Source organism: Malania oleifera, chromosome 3 (assembly GCF_029873635.1).
Source record: "Malania oleifera isolate guangnan ecotype guangnan chromosome 3, ASM2987363v1, whole genome shotgun sequence".
Lineage (NCBI taxonomy): Eukaryota > Viridiplantae > Streptophyta > Magnoliopsida > Santalales > Ximeniaceae > Malania > Malania oleifera.
In genome coordinates, this window is record NC_080419.1 from 2,841,722 (window position 1) to 2,862,772 (window position 21,051).

At 34.8% G+C, this 21,051-nt stretch overlaps 1 protein-coding gene across 1 annotated transcript; it reads left to right on the top strand.

The window, feature by feature from the left end:
• The first annotated feature begins 7,825 nt into the window (after positions 1 to 7,825).
• On the top strand, positions 7,826 to 9,578 carry LOC131151719 (F-box protein At5g49610). Its single transcript, XM_058103099.1, has one exon. It carries the CDS (start codon positions 8,375 to 8,377, stop codon positions 9,455 to 9,457), a length of 1,083 nt encoding a protein of 360 aa, XP_057959082.1. The 5' UTR covers positions 7,826 to 8,374; the 3' UTR covers positions 9,458 to 9,578.
• Positions 9,579 to 21,051: the final 11,473 nt, after the last annotated feature.

Sequence of the window (21,051 nt, forward strand, 5' to 3'; positions counted from 1 at the left end):
TTTGATACAAAACCCGCTAAATGATAGAAATTCAGTATACATCGTTTAAATGAATAAGTAAAGGATTCGAGCCTCTCCTACTATAGGATAAACGTAAATAAATGATTTTTGTAAAGTTTGGAGATCATACGCCGAAATCCTCGTTTTTACCAAAAACTATAAAATCGTAAAATTGGCATTTCTATTTGGTAGAATTTAGCAAATAAGCAGTTAAATCATACATAATAACATAAACTAGCTTTTTAGCGGTTTAGTTTTCCAAAAAATGTTGTTGTAATCAAATTCCCCTTACCTTATACTCGAAATGAAAGTTCGTACAAACACGGTCCAAATCAACAACCCTGAAATCCCAAAAATCTAAAACCACATAACATAATCTTACTATCTTTTCCACTACTATCCAAATACCCAATCAAAACTAAGATCAAATCCCTACCTCGATTTTTGAGAAAAAACCTGAAAATCTCTGAAATGACGATCTGATCCGCTAAAACTGTAAAGTTTTCTCTTCTGATCCACGCAGTACCCTCCATTTTTGGAAACAAACGACAAACGACGAAGAATCCTAGAGAGAGAGAAAGAGAGATTCGCTGGTTAGAGAGAGAGAGAGAGAGAGCTTTTTGGAGAAACTTAGCTCCTAAGCAACTAAAATGGGATATTTATAGGGCCTTTGACCCAGTCCAATTCGACAATGAGGCGGCATCTTCGTCGACAAATCCACCACACAAATCGTTGAGGAGGTCCTGAATTTCGTCGACAAGGATTTCCCGAGAACCTCCCAAAACCCCTCTGCATTCTCTCTTCGACGAGGCTCTAAAGGACTTCGTCGACGAATGTGATCCTTCGTCGACGAATTCTGCTTGTACAGGTTTGGGTCTCTATAGCTGTATTTAGTTTATTTTCCCTTACTGAGAAGTCTCACCCCCCAAAATAAATAATTTTCAGGAAACTCAGAAAGACCGGCGGATTGAGGCCACCGTTGAGATAGGTTGATACTACCTCACTAGGAGGGTAAGTTTTGTTCTAGGGACAGGAAAGTTTTGTTGTGGGTTCTTAGATATGTAAATATTTTTGTATTTTTGGAGATTATATATAAACACAGTGTTTTGGGAATGTAGTTGGCTCTGATATTACGTATTTTATGGTTATGAGAATGTAATGTATATTTACTAGTGCTAAAGTTTCTGTTGTGTATGTCAAGTGTACCCCGTTACCCACGGGTTCAAGTGATATTATTAATAAATGTGTTTTATTATATGATAAGATAAACAGGTCGTTACATCTTCTGCCACTTTACCCGCTAGTGATGCCCTTGGTGATCGGTTAACCAAAAAAAAAGTCATACTAACTGCCTCGGCCTAGAAGTTCTTCGGTAGCCTTGCATTTAATCTGAGACACCGAGCCCTATCAGCAAGAGTCTAGTTCATCCATTCTACCACATCATTTTGCTAAGGTGTCCAGCAAATTGTAAAATGTCTCTTGATGCTCTGCTCTACACAAAACTCCATAAATTGAGAATCAACATACTCAGTCCCATTATCCGACATTAAGTATTTGATTCTCCTCCCTATCAAGTTTTCCATTTCAACCTTCCAAATCTTAAACTTGGAAAACGTACAAGATTTGTGACACATGAAGTAAACCCAAACCTTCCGTGAGTAATCATCAATGAAACTCACATAGTACACATGTCCACCCTTTGATGCAACTCTTACTGGGCCCTAAACATTTGAATGTACATAGTCAAGAATTCCTTTCTTCTTGTGAGTAGCTGAACTGAATTTGGCCTGTTCCGTTTTCCAAGAACACAAAACATGCAGAATTCCAACTGACATGATTTTAAACCTTTTAAAAATTTTCTCTTGTGTAGTTCTTTCATGCCATGTTCTCTCATATGTCCGAGGTGCATATGCCACAAAACGGTCTCATCTGATTCAGCATCCACGGTTGCAACTCCACCTACAAAGGTAGTTCCTAGCAATGTGTAAATATTCCCATCCAGCTTCTGCCCTTTCATCACAATTAGATTACCTTTCCATTCTGTCAAGATTCCATCTTTGGACTTGTAACTGTAGCCATTACAATCCAAAGTGTCAAAAGATATCAAACTCTTTCTCAACTCAGGTATATGTCTTACATTACACAATGTTCTTACAGTACCATCAAACATTTTTATCTTTACATTTCTTATGCCAACAATCTTGCAAGAAGCATCATTACCCATAAGAATTGTTCCAGAATTTACTAACCTATAAGTACTGAACCACTCTTTGTTTGGAGTCATGCGATAAGAATATGTCGAGTCAAGTATCCAAGAGTCTGTTAGATTATCTGACTCCACTAAAACTGATAGAACATCACCATCCTATGAATCCTCTTCTTGAATAACATTCACGAATTTAGAAATCCCCTTATGCTCATTAGCATTTCCCTTCTTCCAATCCGGACACTTCGATTTCACATGCCCCTTTTTACCGCATTTATAACACCGGATTTCCTTCTTCTTCTTAGATTGATTCCGAGATTTCTGATTAGACTCATTTTTAACTTTCCTGTGCCTCGCTCATTACAACCCTTTACCACAAGTCCTTCTCCTTCATCATATACTTTTAACCTTTGATGAAAATTTAACAAAATACTTGTTACCTCTTCCAAATCAAGTGTGTTTTTTTCCCCACGTCAGAGTGGTCACAAGATTTTCATAGGTATGAGTTGAGGGCAAAGAATTTAACAGCATCAAAGCCTTATCATCCTTATCAAACTTCACATCAACTCTCATAAGATCACTTATGATTTGATTAAACGCATTGATGTGTTGATCTAGACTAGATACTTCTACCATCTTAAGCCAATATAAATGTTGCTTAAGAAAAAGTTTGTTATTGAGGGATTTAGACATGTACCGACTTTCTAACTTTTGCCAAATAACCGCTGGAGAATCCTCCTCCATTACCCGATAGAGAACTTCGTCGGCTAAACACAAGTGTATTGTCGACGCTGTCTTTGCTTTCAAATCTAGCCATGTTGCCTCATCCATTGCTTCTAGTTAAGTATCAAGCAAAGCCTTAGCCATTCCTTGTTGCACAAGAATATCTTTCACTCTCCTCTGTCATAAACCGAAGTTTCTGGTTCCATCTAATTTGACAATGTCAAATCTTGTAGAAGACGATCCCAATGTCATAACAACACTTGTTCTGATACCAATATATTGTGATATGGATCGTATAATGAAGATGCACGGAGGAATAATCAATAAGAAATAAATAACACAACCAATAAGCATAGCAACACAAATATTTATGTGGTTCGAAAAAGTTTACATTCATGAAAGTAATGGCACACAAATTTCACTAAGGAAATCAAATATACACAATACACTTCAATAATGATCACTCGCTCTCTCTCTCTCTCTCTCTCTCTCTCTCTCTCTCTCTCTCTCTCTCTCTCTCTCTCTCTCTTTCAAAATATACCCAGATGACATATATAAAGGTTCCTCGGAGGTTTTCCCCCCGTTTGCCCAACCACCCAACGTTCAAAAATTCAAAATTCAGAAAAACTGCCGTAGCCCAGGCGCCTCTCGTTAATGAACACAGGGGTTTAGTCGAAGAGACCAAGAAGAACCTTTGTCGACGAATGTAGGGCTCTCATCGACGATGCCAGAAGTCTGAAAATTTCTTACTCTCGGTAATTATTCGTCGACGAGCTTCAGAGCCTTCATTGACGAATCTTTGTTGTTCCCTCATCGACGAGCATAGGACCTTCATCGACGAGTCTTGTTGTGCTGCCCTCTTCATGTTTTTCCTCCTTCCTTCTTTGCTTATCAAAACAGAAGTATAAGAGTCACAAATAACAACAACTTATCTAGTGAGATAGTTCCATGTGCGATTATCACAATGATTTTAGTTAATAGGATTCATATAGGACTCATCGAGAAGAAAGATATGTTTGAAAAATTATTAAGCACACCCATTATATCAATTAGAGCACACTATGTGTATGGTATGTCAAATAAAAAAAATTATAAATGTCTAATTCAATTAAAATATAGAAGAATATGATTGATCTTGTCGTACCAATTAGTGTTGGGTGCTATGTGAAAAATAATGGAAGTTGTTTACGAAAGAATATATATGAAGATGTAAAATAGTGAAGTATGTAAGGAAATATAGAAAAGGGAGCTACTGGTTTTTTTTTTCATTGCACTCAATTGAATTGCATCAACACCTTTATATAGGCATGCCATCTCCATCTTCTATAATCCACTACTCTATACTTTTCCACATACTTTACCTTCCATATAATTCTACACACTTCCACACACTTCACCTTCCTCACAATTCTACAAACTTCCAACACTTCACCTTCCAAGCAATTCTACACACTTCCACACACTTTATCTTCCACACAATTCTACACACTTCATTTTCCACACAATTCTTCACATTTCCACACCCTTCCATTTTTTAATTTACATTAATAATGTTGCAAATTACTTTTTAACAATTAGTATATAACAAGTATGCTTTATATTTTCTCGACTCATTGTATATTTCTTTAACTTTTTGTTCTTAAAGAAGCTAATTGAATTTTTTTGTCATTTGGACATCATCAATTGGCCATTTCAACTTTAATAAAGAAAACAAAATTTTGATGAAAAATGATAAAGCATACCATGTTTCAACGAACAAGAAAGAAAAAGTTTTAAAAAAAAGGTGCAATGTTAAAGATGTGATGTATCTTAATATATATTCTTTTTACTATATTATAATAATCAAGTAATTAAAGGTATGTTTGGTATTGTTGCTGTCAAAATTCATTCGGAAGAATTTGGATCAATCACGACCTCAATTACCACTCAAGAATAAAAGAAAATAGATTGAAGGGTTTGGAGTGTACTTTGAAGGATCACTTCGATGCCTAAGTTAAGAAATTTAGAAAGATTATATGATCGCAACAATAAAGGTGTAAGTAAGAATGAGAATAGATGTCATACCATCCGTGTGGGGTCTTTTTTATAGGTATTCAGGATACCTCCTTAATGATTTCCCTATTAATGAATATTTATTTGAATCATAGGGGTTATGTTTTAGTTATGAATATGTTACTAGAGAGTAAAGATTGATGTGTTATCTCCTTACTCTAATTAATAGGCATTACCTCCTTTCTATTGATCTTTTAATGTCTTTTCATTTTTTTAGCCTTACATAAGTTAATGTTGAGTTTAATGATGGAGCCTATTTTTTTAAAATTATATCAGTTGCCCCCTACTCTTGAGTCTTAAAGTTGTCTTTGACTCAAGAGTATATTGCATTTATTATAAGTTCTTTTATTATCACGAGATTCAGATTAAGTAATCATATGAACATTTTTTTTTTTTTGAATATCGCCGGGTGTCCACAACCGTCAACGACATCCGTTTTACGGTTTGCCGCACCGGTCATGACTAATCCCACGCCCTGTAGCGGTGGCCCCACACACACCACAGAGGGGTTAATTCAGGAGCCCGCCGCAGGAATCGAACCCGGGAGGCATTTCTGCTAACCGTCAAGCGGCACTTCCGGAATTCGCCCTTGCCAACTGAGCTACGCCCTGGGGGCATCATATGAACATTTTTGGGCCTTATGAGCGATGCTCATCAGATGGCTCAATACTTTGCCGAGTAGCATTCGTTTCTTGTTGCATTATAAGCAATGCTCATCAGATCGACCTATACTTTGCCAAGCAGTACCTATTTGTTGTTGCTTCATGAGCGGTGCTTATCAAATGAGCATTTTTGGGCTTAATGAGCGATGCTCATCAAATAGACCAACTTTTTTCTTAGCAGTGCTCGTCTCTTATTGCCTCATGAGCGATGCTCATCAAATGGACATTTTTTGGCCTCATGACAATGCTCATTAAATAAGCCAACTTTTTGCTGAGTAGAACTCATCTCTTGTTGCCCTATAAGCATTGCCCATCAGAGGCTCAAATTTTTGTTGAGCAAGACTTGTCTTTTGTTGCCTCATAAGCAGTGCTTATCAAATGGGCAGAGTGATCTCCATTATTTCCTTGGTAAATAGGGGATCAAAAGATCTAATTGAGGTTTCTCCCATTAAGGGTTGGTTGCGAACTTCTTTTACCACTTTTTTCTAGTTGATCAATTTTTTTGAGTTTTTCTTCAAATTCTTGAGATCATTGCTTTGTTAATGCCCACATTGTTGGCTTTTTTTCACTTTCTTTTTCAGATTTCAAGGTTGCTTCATGTGATACTACCGCCTTACCCTTAGGTGTCTTTTCTACTTGAACAACCCTTGAGACATGACCTACAAGATCTTTTTTTTTTTTAAATTTTTTTATTAATGTAAGATCACCCTAACATGTCTTCCACCTTCCATTGGAAGGTTGGAAATTAGTCTAAAAGCACAATTTGAGACTCATTGTCCAGTGGTAAAGAGTGAACCAACTGAGATGATTGATCACTGGCAACAAATTTGGGCTTGAAATTGTGTGATGCAGCCATGATTAAGTTGTAGAAAAAAATCCTTCCAAGGTTTCCTCTAGACTGGGCAAACTATTGTTGCCAAAATTTGTCCAAGAGAACTTGAATCAATCATGTCACTTGCCAAGAATGAATAGAGTCCCGGTGCGTAATCCAAAAAAAAATAAAAATTAATAGAGTCATTTTTATAAGGATTTGGGATACCCCCTTATTGACTTCTCTACTAATAGATATTTATTTGGATCGTAGAGATTGCATTTTAGCTACGAATATGTTACTAAAGAGTAAAGATTTGTGTACTATCCTCTTTTTTGGATTACGCACCGGATATCCACGCATCCATTTTACAGTCCACGTGATCAATCCTGCGCCCCTTGAAGTTAACCTTACAACTCCAAAAGGAGGGTAAATTCAGGAGTCTAGGGACGGAAACGAGTCCGGGAGAGTTTGAACACCTGACCTCGTGAGAGGCACTCCTGCAACCCGCACTACCACTTGAACCACACCCTAAGGGTTTGTGCACTATCATCTTACTTTAATTAATGGTTGTTACTTATTTTTTATTGATCATTTGATGTCTTTTCCTTTTTAAGTTAATGCCTAATTTAATGTTGAGGTCTCTTTTTTTAGTTATACAAAGTATCATTACTACTTTTTTTTTTTTTTATTTCTCTTTCTTTAATGTGAAATAATTTATTATACAAATGCATTTATTTATTTTGCTAGTTTTTTTATTTATGTTGTTATTTTTTAGTTATTTGTGGAAAAAAATAATTTAAAAATATATTTTTATGAATTTTTATTATTTTGACAGCCTATTATCATAAGTTTTGGTATTTAAAAAATATTTCTTTTGAATTAAATAATTCATTTTTTACACTTTTAAACAAAAATAAAAATGAATGATTATTGAATTTAAATATAATTGAAATAAAAATATATAGAAATTTCAAAAAAATGGTAAAGTCAAATACAAAATATTTTGCTATTTTCTAATATTTAAGTGTGATAAAATTTGTATTATAAAGTAAAATTCAAAATTATTAAGTAAAATAATTATAATTATTTTTATTTTTATAGTTATATTTTTTAATGTGTATTATTTTATAATTTTATTATTTTAATCATATTTTTATAAAATTATTTGATTTGAAGATGAAATTAAATATTTTTTTAATTAATTTTTAATTACTTTGATTTTATAAATATTAATTAAATAAAATATCATTTTTTATTTAAATTTTTTATTTTTAATTTTTAATTTTTATTTGTATAATTTTTGAAAGTGATATGAAAGTTCTTGAAGGACATAATCATAGTCCTGTCCGGTTCTGTCCAGTCAAGTCCCACTGCAGCCCCATCATCTCAACCGCAGATCATGACTGGCATGATTCCCATTAATTAAAAATAAAAATTTCTTTTTTACGGCATATGTCTCTGCCCCTGGATCTCCAATTTCTTCCCCTCTACCTTCATTTTCCTCCTCTCTTATTTCCTGCTTCCTTATCAAATTTTTGATCTTTGCAAATCTCCACTGGTGTTCTTCCCAGATCCCAAGTGCCCAATGAATCCCATTCTCGTGTGCTAATTTTGTCGATTGCGTGAAGAAGCCCGTGTTTTCAATTCAAGCACGTCATGGTTAGGGTTAAAATGGCATCTTATAGAACTGCCATCGATCGCGGATTGCGCGAAAAATCTCTTGATTCACGAGCAAGTTATGTTCTTTTATAAGGCCCACCTCGAATTTTTTTTCATCCGGTAAGCAAATTTTTAACCCCCTTTCGATTTGCGCGACTGGGTGCGTAAAGGTAAAAGCAGATTTCGAACCCTCTGTCGATTCTCGCAACTGGGTGCATAAACATTTTTTCTTTCCAAGTTCGCATCTGCAATCGAATCATGAGTTCGAGAAATGCCGGGGCTTTCCCCGATGAAGTTGTTTTGCAAATTCTCGCCAGATTGCCCGTTAAGTCCCTCTTTAGAAGCAAGTCTGTGTGTAAACTGTGGTACAAATTGTCTTCGGATAGGTATTTTATTCAACTATACAATGAAGTGTCTGTGAAGACCCCAATGGTGTTGGTGGAGGTTACTGAGTCCTTGGAATCGAAATCGAGTCTGATTTGTGTGGACAATTTGAGGGGTGTTTCTGAATTTTCCTTGGATTTCTTGAAGGATAGAGTGAAGGTCAGAGCCTCATGTAATGGATTGTTGTGTTGCTCTAGCATTCCTGATAAGGGTGTTTACTATGTATGTAATCCGATGACTAGAGAATTTAAGTTGCTTCCAAAGAGTAGGGAAAGGCCTGTGACTAGATTCCATCCAGATGGTGAAGCCACTTTGGTTGGTTTGGCATGTAATTTGTCTGCACAGAAATTTAGTGTTGTGCTAGCAGGTTATCACCGATCTTTTGGTCATCGGCCTGATCAAACCTTTATATGTTTGGTGTTTGATTCTGAGTCAAATAAATGGAGGAAGTTTGTGTCATTACAAGATGATCAATTTACCCATATGAATAGGAACCAAGTTGTATATGTGAATGGTTTGCTGCACTGGTTGACTGGAAGTTGTTCTTGGATACTTGCACTCGATTTGGAATATGACATTTGGAGGAAGGTGGCACTTCCCGGGGAGGTGAGTTGTGCATCTGGCAACAGAGTTTATTTGTTGGAGTCAGATGGGTGCTTGTCCATTATTCAGATTTCAGATGCTTGGATGAATATTTGGATGTTGAGGGACTACGAGAGGGAAAAATGGCATATGGTGGACAAGGTGAGTCTTAGGTGCATCAGAGGAATGGTTCCTGGCATTTTCCCTATAAGTCAGACTGGTGAATATGTCTTCCTAGCAACCCATAAGCAGATACTCTTGTATCATCGAAATAGCCGAGTCTGGAAGGAAATGTACTCTGTCAAAAATGGTTCTACTCTTCCATTGTGGTTCTCAGCATATGCCTTTCGGAGCACAATCTTCTCTAGTCAGTGAGATTTGGACTGCATTTGATCAGCTTCTGTGCATAAATTTCTTTGTTGTAATTTGTAAGTATTGCTGCTCATTGTGCTGGACGGCTGATTTTTATTGCTATGTACAGTGACTTTGGCTTGTATATTCTCTTGCGATGGTTGGACTGCTAATTTTCTTGTGGTTTTTAAAATTAGTTTTCTTTCTTAAAAGCAATGGTAGCAACTCATTTCAATTCAAGAAAATAATCCAGGGGAAAAAAATAAACTCGAGGAAAATAAAATCTTTTTTTATCTCGACTCTAGTTTTTTATCAAACTGTATGGGGATTTGAATGCGGTGTTTTTTTTTTGCTATCATCTCTTTCATTGAGGGCCTTTAACATGCTTAACCAATATTGATCAACACCCCCTTTCGAAAAAAAAAAAAACCCTCATCTCTACTTGATTTTCCATTGTGTACACAAGAAACTTTTTTGTGCTCTGGGATTTCTGCCTTGACACAGCGAGTGTGTCGCTTTTGGCTCAACTCTGTCACATTTTTCTTTTGAAACTGTTGAGTCTTCTTGTAGTGTCAATAGCTATTGCATTTTAGCTAATGTTGGCCACATATATGGACACTGCACTAGTAGCTGCTTCATCCATATAGGAACATTTTTGCACATCATTGTATTAAATCTTGAAAACGGTTCTTTTGATTTTCTAACATAGTGATTTGAATCTATTAGGCCAAGATGCTCGTTGTCGTCGTTGTTGGTTTTTGTTTTTCATTTTTTGTGCTTGCCAGTTTGAGCTATTGATTTTCATTCACCTTTGCATTCTTATGGAGCCATAATATTAATGCAAAACTGAGATCCAAAGTGAGAAGGCTGTAAAGTGAGGTTGGATCAAATAGCAGTCAGAAGTAGGGATATATATCAGTTGGGTCTATATGACACGGTGGGATTCTTGAATTTGACTTCCCGTGGGTCTTACAATTTCTGGACTCAACGTTAGGTTAGTTATAATTTTTAAAACTTAAGTCCAACTTGATTAAAATGCAGGTATGAAATATTAAATACATGTAGAAGTATAAAATATAGTTGGGGATGCTAATGGATGCGACAGGATGGCCATTGGTTGGCTTGCGTAATTATACCACCCTCACCTAACCTACTGCCCCAAAATTCATCTCAAGGCAAAACTAAATGCCCATCCACACAATCATTCGGTGCAACACCTCTTGTTAGAGCTCCAAATACCATTCCAAATGTTGACTTGATACCTTGACTTGGCCTAGTGTACAACAAACAGCAACAAAACCAAGCCTTCAGTCTCACTAGGTGAGGTCGGATGCATGAATATTTTTCCATCAATTTATACAATCATGAATCATTTCTTTTGATAAATTGAGAGCTATTAAATTCTTACTATCTCATTCCAAGTTATTTTAGGTTTATTCCTACCCCTTCTACTACCCCTCGTACTAATTAACTCTTCCACGCTGACGCACTATGTGACCTATATCGCAAGTGTTCAAACCATTTGATTCGTCCCTCCCTAATCTTATCTTTTATAGGAGTTACACTTAACTTACTATGAATATGAACATTCTTTAATTTATCTTTCAATGCCATAAATAAACAAATAGAATCATATGAAAATGCAAATAGTCCAAAAGAACATATATCCTATTCTTTTTGGGCACTAAAAATAGCGTGTTGAGGGATTTCATGCTAATTAACTCACCCAAATTGTGATGTACCAAATTTTTGCTCTTATACCAACTGAGACATCCCGAAAATTTGCTTTGATACCAACTGTAGTGACCCGAATTTTATACAGAGGAAGACCTCAAATTTATTATACTAGAGTACTAAATAATCTCATTATAACAATATCTCCAATCCCATCCACGCTTCCGCTACATTACTCTGATTTCAGCTATACTCTTCAAGGTATCTGAAATGTTCAATAATAATTGGGGTGAGACACCTCTTCAATAAGTAAGGATTAAATTATTATCGGTGTGTGGCTAAAATGAGTTTTAGTATAAAAATAATTTAATAATAATAAATGTTAAAACTGCATTTGAACAATTGTAAATCAATTGAATAAAATTAAACTTAATTTCCTTCAAATCATAACTTAGGCCTAATAAATGGTTTTAATCACATAAATTTATAAATATGTATAAAAGACTCCCATTTTGGCCTATGCATGTCATGTTTAACCCGCATGACCGAGTTGTGTGGTCCGAAAACTGGACTTAATTTGGTCAATCGACCAAAGTTAAATCAAAATATTATGTTTGTAAGTACGATTTGTCTATCACATTCTAGTTCAAAAACATGTGTGAACAACCCTACTCAGGCCAAATCGACTATCCACCGTCAACACTTCTACAACAGTATGGCTACACTCATATTCCCCTGTAGTTATAGTATCGAGCATTCACCATATTTGAACCATTAGGGTTCTTAAAACATATAAATATAATTTATGTAATAAAGATATTATCACAATCTCATTATTTTCCCCAATAAACAATTGGTAAATAAATCTCATAATTATTCACAATCAAATACGTAATAAGCATAATTTCGCACAAAATCACAAATTTGTTCGTTATCCACAATCAAACACATAATAGATGTATCACCATAAAAATCTCATCATTTTCCCAACATAAAATTTGTAATAATTTTCATCATTACTCTCAATCAGCCATGTAATAAATATAATACCATAAAATTCAAACTTGCTCAATTATGTAATAAATAAAATAAACTCATATCACACAATTTATATAATAATTATAACTCCATAACTTGCTTGTGAAATTCATATATATATATATATATATATATATTCAGTAGATTTAAATAAAATTGCATATTTGAATAAAATAGATATAATTAATTTCACGTACTTAATTTAAATCAGACATATTTTAAAATAAATTCTGACATAATATAGTCACTTACCCTAACCCTGGAGTGGTACATACGGCGTGTGGATAATGAAATTTATCTAGTTAATTCATTGAAGAGCGGAACTGAGACCTGGGAATGATGTCTATTCTTAAATTTGGCTGAGAAATGGAAGAGAAATTGAGAGAGAGAGAGAGAGAGAGAGAGAGAGAGAGAGAGAGAGAGAGAGAGAGAATACAGAGAGGGACAAACGATGTAGTAACCCGAACAAAAAAATTGTGGAGGAGATATTTTTAGATATTTATATATAAATATCTGGGAGGAGATATTTTTAGATTACTTAAGGGTTAAGTTATGTTTATTATATAACTCTCTCTCTCTCTCTCTCTCTCTCTCTCTCTCTCTCTCTCTCTCTCTCTCTCTCTCTCTCAGATTTCGGGTGGCTCGTTGCTCGAATTAATGATCCAACGTTACTACATGGATCAATGGGTGAATCTCTACAAGTCTTACGGAGTAGAATCTCGATTTGAGAATTTCCAAGTTTTTGCCCTGAAGTTGAGGTAAGGGTCGAAACGATCCTAGTGACTTGTAGATCTTTACTAAATAGGGTGATATTGACGTATAATCTTTCGGTTTTAGGATTTGGAAATTCGTGTGGCTGTTTCGAGCCGTTTGAAGTCGTGTTTCGATATTCGGGAACAGGTAAGGAGATTTGTTTATATCAGTTATTTTTAAAATTTGATATGGTAGAACTGTAGGTTATGTTTATACGGATGTTTTGGTCACTTGTTTGGAAAATTTCACTAGGTGAGATTGCCGATTTTTCGGATGTGCGATTTTCGAGAAAATTAGGGTTTCGGGTATCGTTTCCGTTTCTTTTGGAAAATCGTTTATTTGAATAAAACTAAAGTATAGAGATGACCATACCTTTATTCTATGTTAAACTGTATTTCCAGATCAATTATCATATGATTGTTTAATTATCCAAATAGATGTGGCAGGAGAGGATATTTTGTGATGATTGAGTTGTGATGTGTTTGAAATGGAATATAGGAACTCAAGTTCCAAACTATTTTCAGGAATGGTGGTTACTGACATGCCGGCTTCTTTACCGTGCGGTCAATAATGACATACCGATTTGATTCTGTAGGGTTGAGACATTCCGAATTAATACCGTGGGGTCGTAAGACATGTCGAGTTAATACCAATGGTCGTAAATTACTGGTTTATGCCAAAGAGTGTGAAAACACTAGATTTGTGTCGGTTCAATATCGTGGGTCAATAATGACATGTCGGTTTGTCGGATTATGGTTACTAAAACGCCGGTTCAATACCATGGGATCAATAATGACATGTCGGTTTGCTGGATAATATCGAGGGTTGTGGAATGCCGATTCAATACTGTTGGTCAATAATAACATGCCGGTTTGCCGGATTATACCGATGATTGTGAAATATACTGGAACTATTTGTAAAAATACTACAAATGTGAAATGCTTTGTTTCTTATTGGAATAACACTCATGTGCCTGCACACTGATATAACCTGATTCTCCCTTACTGAAAAGTGTCTCACGCCAATCATACAAATCTATTTCAGGTCCTTCAGGTAGCCAAACCTAGCGTTCTAGAGGGTTTTTTAGCATAGCATTCTGTTAGTTTTTGAAGTACTGTTGTGAGTACTGAACTTTACCCGGGATGTCATTTTGGATTATGTTAGATACCTTGGGTTAATGTTTTGTATTATGACAGACTTAGTACTCTGGTATGAATGAATGTAATATAGGTTAAAATATGTTCCGCTGCGTTATTCATGTGAATAGTGGTTGTGAGTAGGGTATCCGCGAACCCTATCGAGTTGGACCCTCATATTTATTGGTATCATGGATGTTTGTATGATACAGATATAGGTTAGGTTCTCATATCACACCCTAGGGCCCATTTTCGGGGTTCGAGGCATGACAGTTTGGTATCATAGCTAACCAGGTTGTTCGGTCTTGTAGACTTGGTTAGGCTTGATTAGGTGAACATACCATAGTATATGAATGTAAGGAATGGGTAGATTGAGATATAGGTAGAGTGGGTCGAGGGTTGTCTTGTAGCTAGACAGGAATTCATTGATGGTGTTTTGTGTTTTTCCTGGAATGACGATTTCAGTAAAACCATGACAAACCATTGATGGTTTCGTGTCGATGCGGTGAGGCAGACCTAGACCCGAGAGTTTAGATGTTAACATGATTATTTTACAAGGATTGTGTTAATTGTGCTATGACATGGGAATACTAATCTATTCTGATCTTGTTTTCGGAATGGAACCCAAGGATAACAACTTAGACGGTAGCTCGTAGGGGACTTCGAGCGATGGGTCTCCTGTCGTGCCTCGAGGCTTGACTGAGTAGGTCTTGTAGGAGATTGGGCGCAGTGTTAGGGGACGGGAACGTCCACCTATTGCTGCGGGTTGCACTATCGAGAAATTTACCCGCATGCATCCTCTAACATTCACTGGAAGATCTGACCTAATAGTGGCTGAGAACTGGGTACAGAAGACGGAGAAGATACTGAAAGTTCTGCACTGCACAGACGAACAAAGGGTTCTCTATGCTACATTTCAGCTAGCAGGTGAAACTGAGAGATGGTGGACGACTATGAGTCTGCTGGAGGAGTAGAGGACCGAGCCATCATAGATGACGTAAAATTTACTACTTTTAAATTATGTGGTGAAAATATGACTGATGAAGACATGTTAGAAAAAACTTTTACTACTTTCTATCCCATTAATGTACTCCTGCGGCAGCAATATAGGGAGAGAAAATTTACTAAATTTTCTGAACTAATATCATGTCTTTTTGTCGCTGAGCAAAATAACGAGCTTTTGATGAAAAATCACCAAACTCGTCCAACTGGTTTGACCCCATTCCCTGAAATGAATATGAATACATCTTGTGGTCAAGGACAAGGTCGCATGCATGGTCGTGGGTATGGTCGTGGCCGTAGTCGAAATAATCACTGACATCAACGTGAGGTTGTAATCCCCTAGAAGAGGGATAATCCCTAGAAGAGGGATGGCCACCAGAAGCGGGTAAATTATCAAAATCAGCAACCTAGGCAACATGAAACTAAATGTTACAAATGTGGAGGAAAAGGTCATTGGTTACATACCTATCGTACGCTCAGGCACTTGGTAGATCTATACCAAGCATCTATAAAAGAAAAAGGAAAGAGTAAAGAGGGTGAAACAAATTTTGCTAATAATGTTGTTCCAATAGATCTTAATACTAGACCATCCAACTCTATTTATCTTAATGTTGCTAGTTTCCTTGTAAATCCAAATGAAAATAATGATATAATATTTTAAGATAGATAGTAAGTAATATTGTATTTTGATTATAAATAAATTGCTGCTATAATCAATTATAGTTATAGTAATGAGTTTTTAAAATATTTGTTGTAGTGTGAATTGTCTTGAAGTTTTGATTGATTCTAAGATGTCTTTGGAAGAAGTTTGTTTATCTGACAGTACTACAACGTACACAATTTTTCGAGATAGAAAATATTTCCATTACTTGAATATATCTTTAACAAATGTTAATACAATATCTAGTTTTAAAAATTTGATTGAAGGTTGCGGAAGAACTAATATAAAGTTACCCAATGGTACTTTATTACAAATTGATGAAATTTTATAGTTTAATAGATTCAGAAGAAATCTGTTAAGCTTTAACGATTTAAGACTTAATGGATATCACATTGAAACTACAACTGAAGGTAGTAAAAAATTCCTTTATATTACTTCTATTGTTTTTGGAAAGAAACAAATTTTAGAAAAATTGTCAACTTTATATTCTAGATTATATTATACAAAGATTAAAGTAGTTGAATCATATAATGTCTTGTTTCAGAAGTGCAATGACCCAAAGTTATTTACACTTTGGCATGATCATCTTGGACATCCTGGAGATGTAATGTTGTGTAGAATCATTGAGAATTCACATGGTCATCCACTAAAGAATCAGAAGATTCTTTTATCAAATGATTTCATGCGTACTGCTTGCTCTCAAGGGAAATTAATTGTCAAACCATCCGTTTCAAAAGTAAGTCTTGAATCACCCAATTTCTTACAGAAAATTCATGGTGATATATGCGAACCAATACATCCACCATCTGGACAATTTAGATATTTTATGGTCTTAATTGATGCATCTATTAGATGGTCACTTGTTTCTCTACTTTCTACTCGTAATATTGCATTTTCTAGACTTCTTTCTCAAGTGATTAGATTACGAGCTCATTTTCATGATTATCCAATTAAATCAATTCGTTTGGACAATGCTGGTGAATTTACATCCTAAATTTTTGTTAACTATTGCATGTCACTTTGAATAGATGTTGAACATTACGTTGCTCATACCCATACACAAAATGGTTTAGCTGAATCTTTTATTAAGAGACTTTAACTCATTGCTAGACTTATGATTATGAAAACCAAATTGCTTTTATCTGTTTGGGGACATGCTATCCATCATGCTACATGTTTAGTTCGTATAAGGCCAACTGCTTATAACAATCTTTCACCCATGCAATTAGTTTCTGGGCAATAACCTGATATTTCTTATTTAAGAATTTTTGGTTATGCAATATATGTTCCTATTGCCCCGCCTCAAAGAACTAAAATTTGTGCTTAACGTAAGCTTGATATTTATGTTGGTTTTGATTCCCCTTCTATTATTAGATATTTTGAACCTTCAACATGTGATTTGTTTAAAGCACGATTTCAAGATTGTCATTTTGATGAAGCAGTTTTCCCTATATTAAGAGGAGCTAAATTAGTGCCTAAAGTACAACATGAAATCACATGAAATGTCATGAATTTATCTCATTTAGATTCTCACACAAATCAAAGTGAACTTGAAGTTCAGAAGATTGTCCATTTGAAAGGGATTGCAAATCAATTACTAGATTCTTTTGTAGATACCAAGGTCATACTAAAATCTCATAAACCTGCTGCAAATATTCTAGCACATATTAATGTCTTTGAATGACAACAATTGGCTAATGAACCTAAACCACAAGTTAAGTGTGGAAGGTCTATTGGTGTAAAAGATAAAACTCCCAAAAGGAGAAGATTGAAATCTGTAAATACTCTAGAAGAGGTTACAGAGGTGGATAATCCATTCAACATTCACAATCCTATTTCTCCTGAAAATGAAATCCCTATTGTAAAACCTCCTAAAGAGGAACCTCCTCAAGAGACATCCCTTGAAAAGGGATAGGTACCTGGAAATAAAAATGAGATCTCAATTCATTACACAAGAGAATGTGGGATAGAAATAAAGTTGTAGTCAACAACACATTTGCATATGCAGTAGCAGCTGACATTACTAGAAGTAATGAGGATCCTGAACCTAAATCTGTTAATGAATGTTGATATAGAAGTGATTGACCAAAATGAAAAGAGACCATCACATCAGAATTAAATTCTCTATAAAAAAAAAAAAAAGTTTTTGGACCTATAGTCTAAACACTAGAAGATATCCAACACGTTGGATACAAATAGGTATTTGTGCGCAAGCGAAATAAAAATAATGAAATTACTTAATATAAAGGAAGGGTTGTGGCATAAAGTTTCTCGCGAAAACAAGAAATTGATTATGAGGAGACATATTTTCTCATAATGGATGGAATCACTGTAAAAACCCGGAAATTTAAAAGGATTAAAATGATTTAGAAAAAAAAATAAAATAACAGATAAATAAATAAAAGGAATGGCGTGGGAAAAATAATAATAATAATAATATTTAAAGAAATTAAATTAAATTAAGATAAATTCAAAAATTCAAAAATTATTTATTAAATTAAATATTTTTACATTGGATTTAAAAATATAAAAAAAAACTAATTAGAATGATATATATATAAGCAAGTTATTATAATATATATATATATAAAGTTACTGACAGAAGAGGATAAGAAGAAAGAAGAAAGAAAGAAGAAAGAAGAAGAAGGAAGAAGAAGAAAGGAGAATATGTCAGGCGGTCACACCCCCCCTGAAACTTTCCTACGTGCGTGCCAGCCACCTCTGTCTCCATCTCTCTCTTTCTCTCAATCACTCGGTGAGTTTGCGATGGATCGGGAAATGGAAGGTGTCGTTGGAATCCTGGTTCCGCTGCCGACATTTTTACTGGAGCAAATTTTTCATGGGAACGGTTTAGGCACTGCTCCTGGGGAAAGGTAATTTTTTCTCATTTTCTCAATTTCATTATTAATATGTGATTAAATCGATGAACGGACACCACCACGGGGTCCTAGTCATTGTCACCGTCATTTTGACGTAGGTAATTTGTCAATTGGGATTTTTTAAGCCCTACTCCAAAGCGAGAATGAGATTTGCAAAATTTGGCAATTTGGCTAAATTTAAGGGTTTTATTATTTATTTAGGAATTATGGCCCTAAGAAGTATTAAATTAATATTTTATTCAGAAATAATTTATTGGAACTTGGAATTTAATTTCAGGGTTCGGGTGAGTACCACAGGTATTTTTCGGAGTCCTTGTTGGCGTAGTTCAAGAAACTAGGTAAGAGAAAAAATATATATTAAATCAAAATTTTTATGAATTTAAATGAAAAATAAATTGTGTTATATGTACGTGTAATTTTTCAGTATGGGTAAAATGCCAGCCATTTAAATTATATATATTTTTTAAGTTTATGGATGTTTATTAGATATGTATATGCGAAAATGAACAGATGAAATTGGAAAAATATTTTCAGTGTAATTATGTAAGGAATGAAAGGTATTTTCAGTATATAAATATTAAATGTTGGTTGACTTATTTTACAAGCAGTGTATGAATTTTATTACTAAATTGTGTGGCATGAGTAAATAGAATGATGTGTGAAAATATATGTTAAATGTATGAGATGCAGGTTAAGTAAGTAAAGCAATGAAAATAAAATATGATATGGACAATATTGCATGTGTGTGTTAAATGCAACCATGTAAATGTAAGACAACTGAAAGATAGCCATGTTAGCAGATCTAGTACACTTCTGTGTAGACTAACTAATGACAGCTAAAAGGAGTTCTGTTAGCAGATTTAGCACGTTTCTACGTAGACTACCAGCTGTAGTACGAAGGAATGAAATGAAAATGTTATGAAATGAAATGACGATGAAATGACAATGAAATGAAATGACCAAGGTAAATGATACATATGGAAAAGAGCCACTTAAAGTGAAACGAAATGCAAAGTTAAGTTATGAACAGGAATGAATGTGCATGAATGTATAATGACAGAAAAGAATGATGTATTATGATATTAGAAGTATATATGTACGTAGAACATGTTACGTTTGGGCGAGGCGTACCTTTCGCTTGAGGGCTTGTTGAGTAAGGCGAGTGCACTAGTAGTTTCAGATGTGGCAGTAGCTGCATAACGCATTAGGGCAGAGGGAACCTACTTGTATGGGCGGGTAGAATTCCCTATCCTTAGGGCCTTTGCTGGTAAACTATTGTTGAATGCATGAGTACGAGATTAATTTATCACTTGAGGGCTTACTGAGTAAGGTGAGTACCTTGGTACGCTTTAACTGCGACCTTTGGGTTGTCTAGGTATTAGAGCAGAGGGGTGCTACTTGTATGGGCGAGTAATCACCCCTATTCTCGGGTAATCTCGTGGGTTAAACATTTGTATGTGATTGATTAGGTTCAGGGAATGATTTCAAAAATTATGTTAACGATTTTCAAATGTTAAATAATATGTCATATATAAACTCATGTTGGCCACACATTGTTTTAATATATTGTTTCTTCTCTTACTGAGATGTATCTCACCCGAATATGAATTCATTTTTTTTAGGATTTCTCAGGATCGAACTTTGAGAGCTCGAGATTTTATAACATTTTTGAAAGATATAAGAAAAAGGGTATATTTTTATGTTAATTCTGATATGTATATTTTATGTTTTATGTCTTTATATTTTAATTCAGTTATGAAATGATAGTTGTAAAACTTACTGGTATTAGTGGATAATGTTTTAGAGACATGTATATATTTGAATACTGGTGAATGATTAATTTATTATGGTTGGTAGTTAGAATTAGTAAACTCTGGTATTATGTTATATGGAGACTATGGTTATGTTTTCTGCTGCGTATATTATGGATTATTAGGGATTTTATCAGGTATAACGCGCCGGACCCGGGTTTAAGGGTTCGGGGCGTTACAATCACATTCAGATTTTTAATTGGGCTAGCAGTTGCCGAACGACTGAGCATGCATCTTATGTACGTAGTAACAACATACCCATATGGAACGTTAGATAATGAAATTTATATGAAAATTCTTGAAGGATTTAAATTGCCTGAAGCAAAGCCTAAAAATTTATATTCAATTAAATTCCCACGTTCTTTATATGGACTAAGCAATTTGGACGCATATGGTACAATCGACTAAGTGAGTACCATGTGAAAGAGTGATTCATAAATGATTTGATTTGTCCATCATTTTTATTAAAAGATCAGAATCCAGATTTGCTGTTAATTATTAAATGGCAAAATTTGAAATGAAAGATTTAGGAAAGACAAAATATTGTCTTGGCCTACAGATTCAACATGTAAATGTTGGAATTCTTGTTCATTAATTTAAATATACTAAAAAGGTATTAAGGCAATTTTATAGGACAAAGTTCATTCTTTGGGATCTCCAATGA

Bases quoted from the DNA above. Each gene is read 5' to 3' on its own strand.
- LOC131151719 (XM_058103099.1), top strand. From the start codon at position 8,375: ATGAGTTCGAGAAATGCCGGGGCTTTCCCCGATGAAGTTGTTTTGCAA.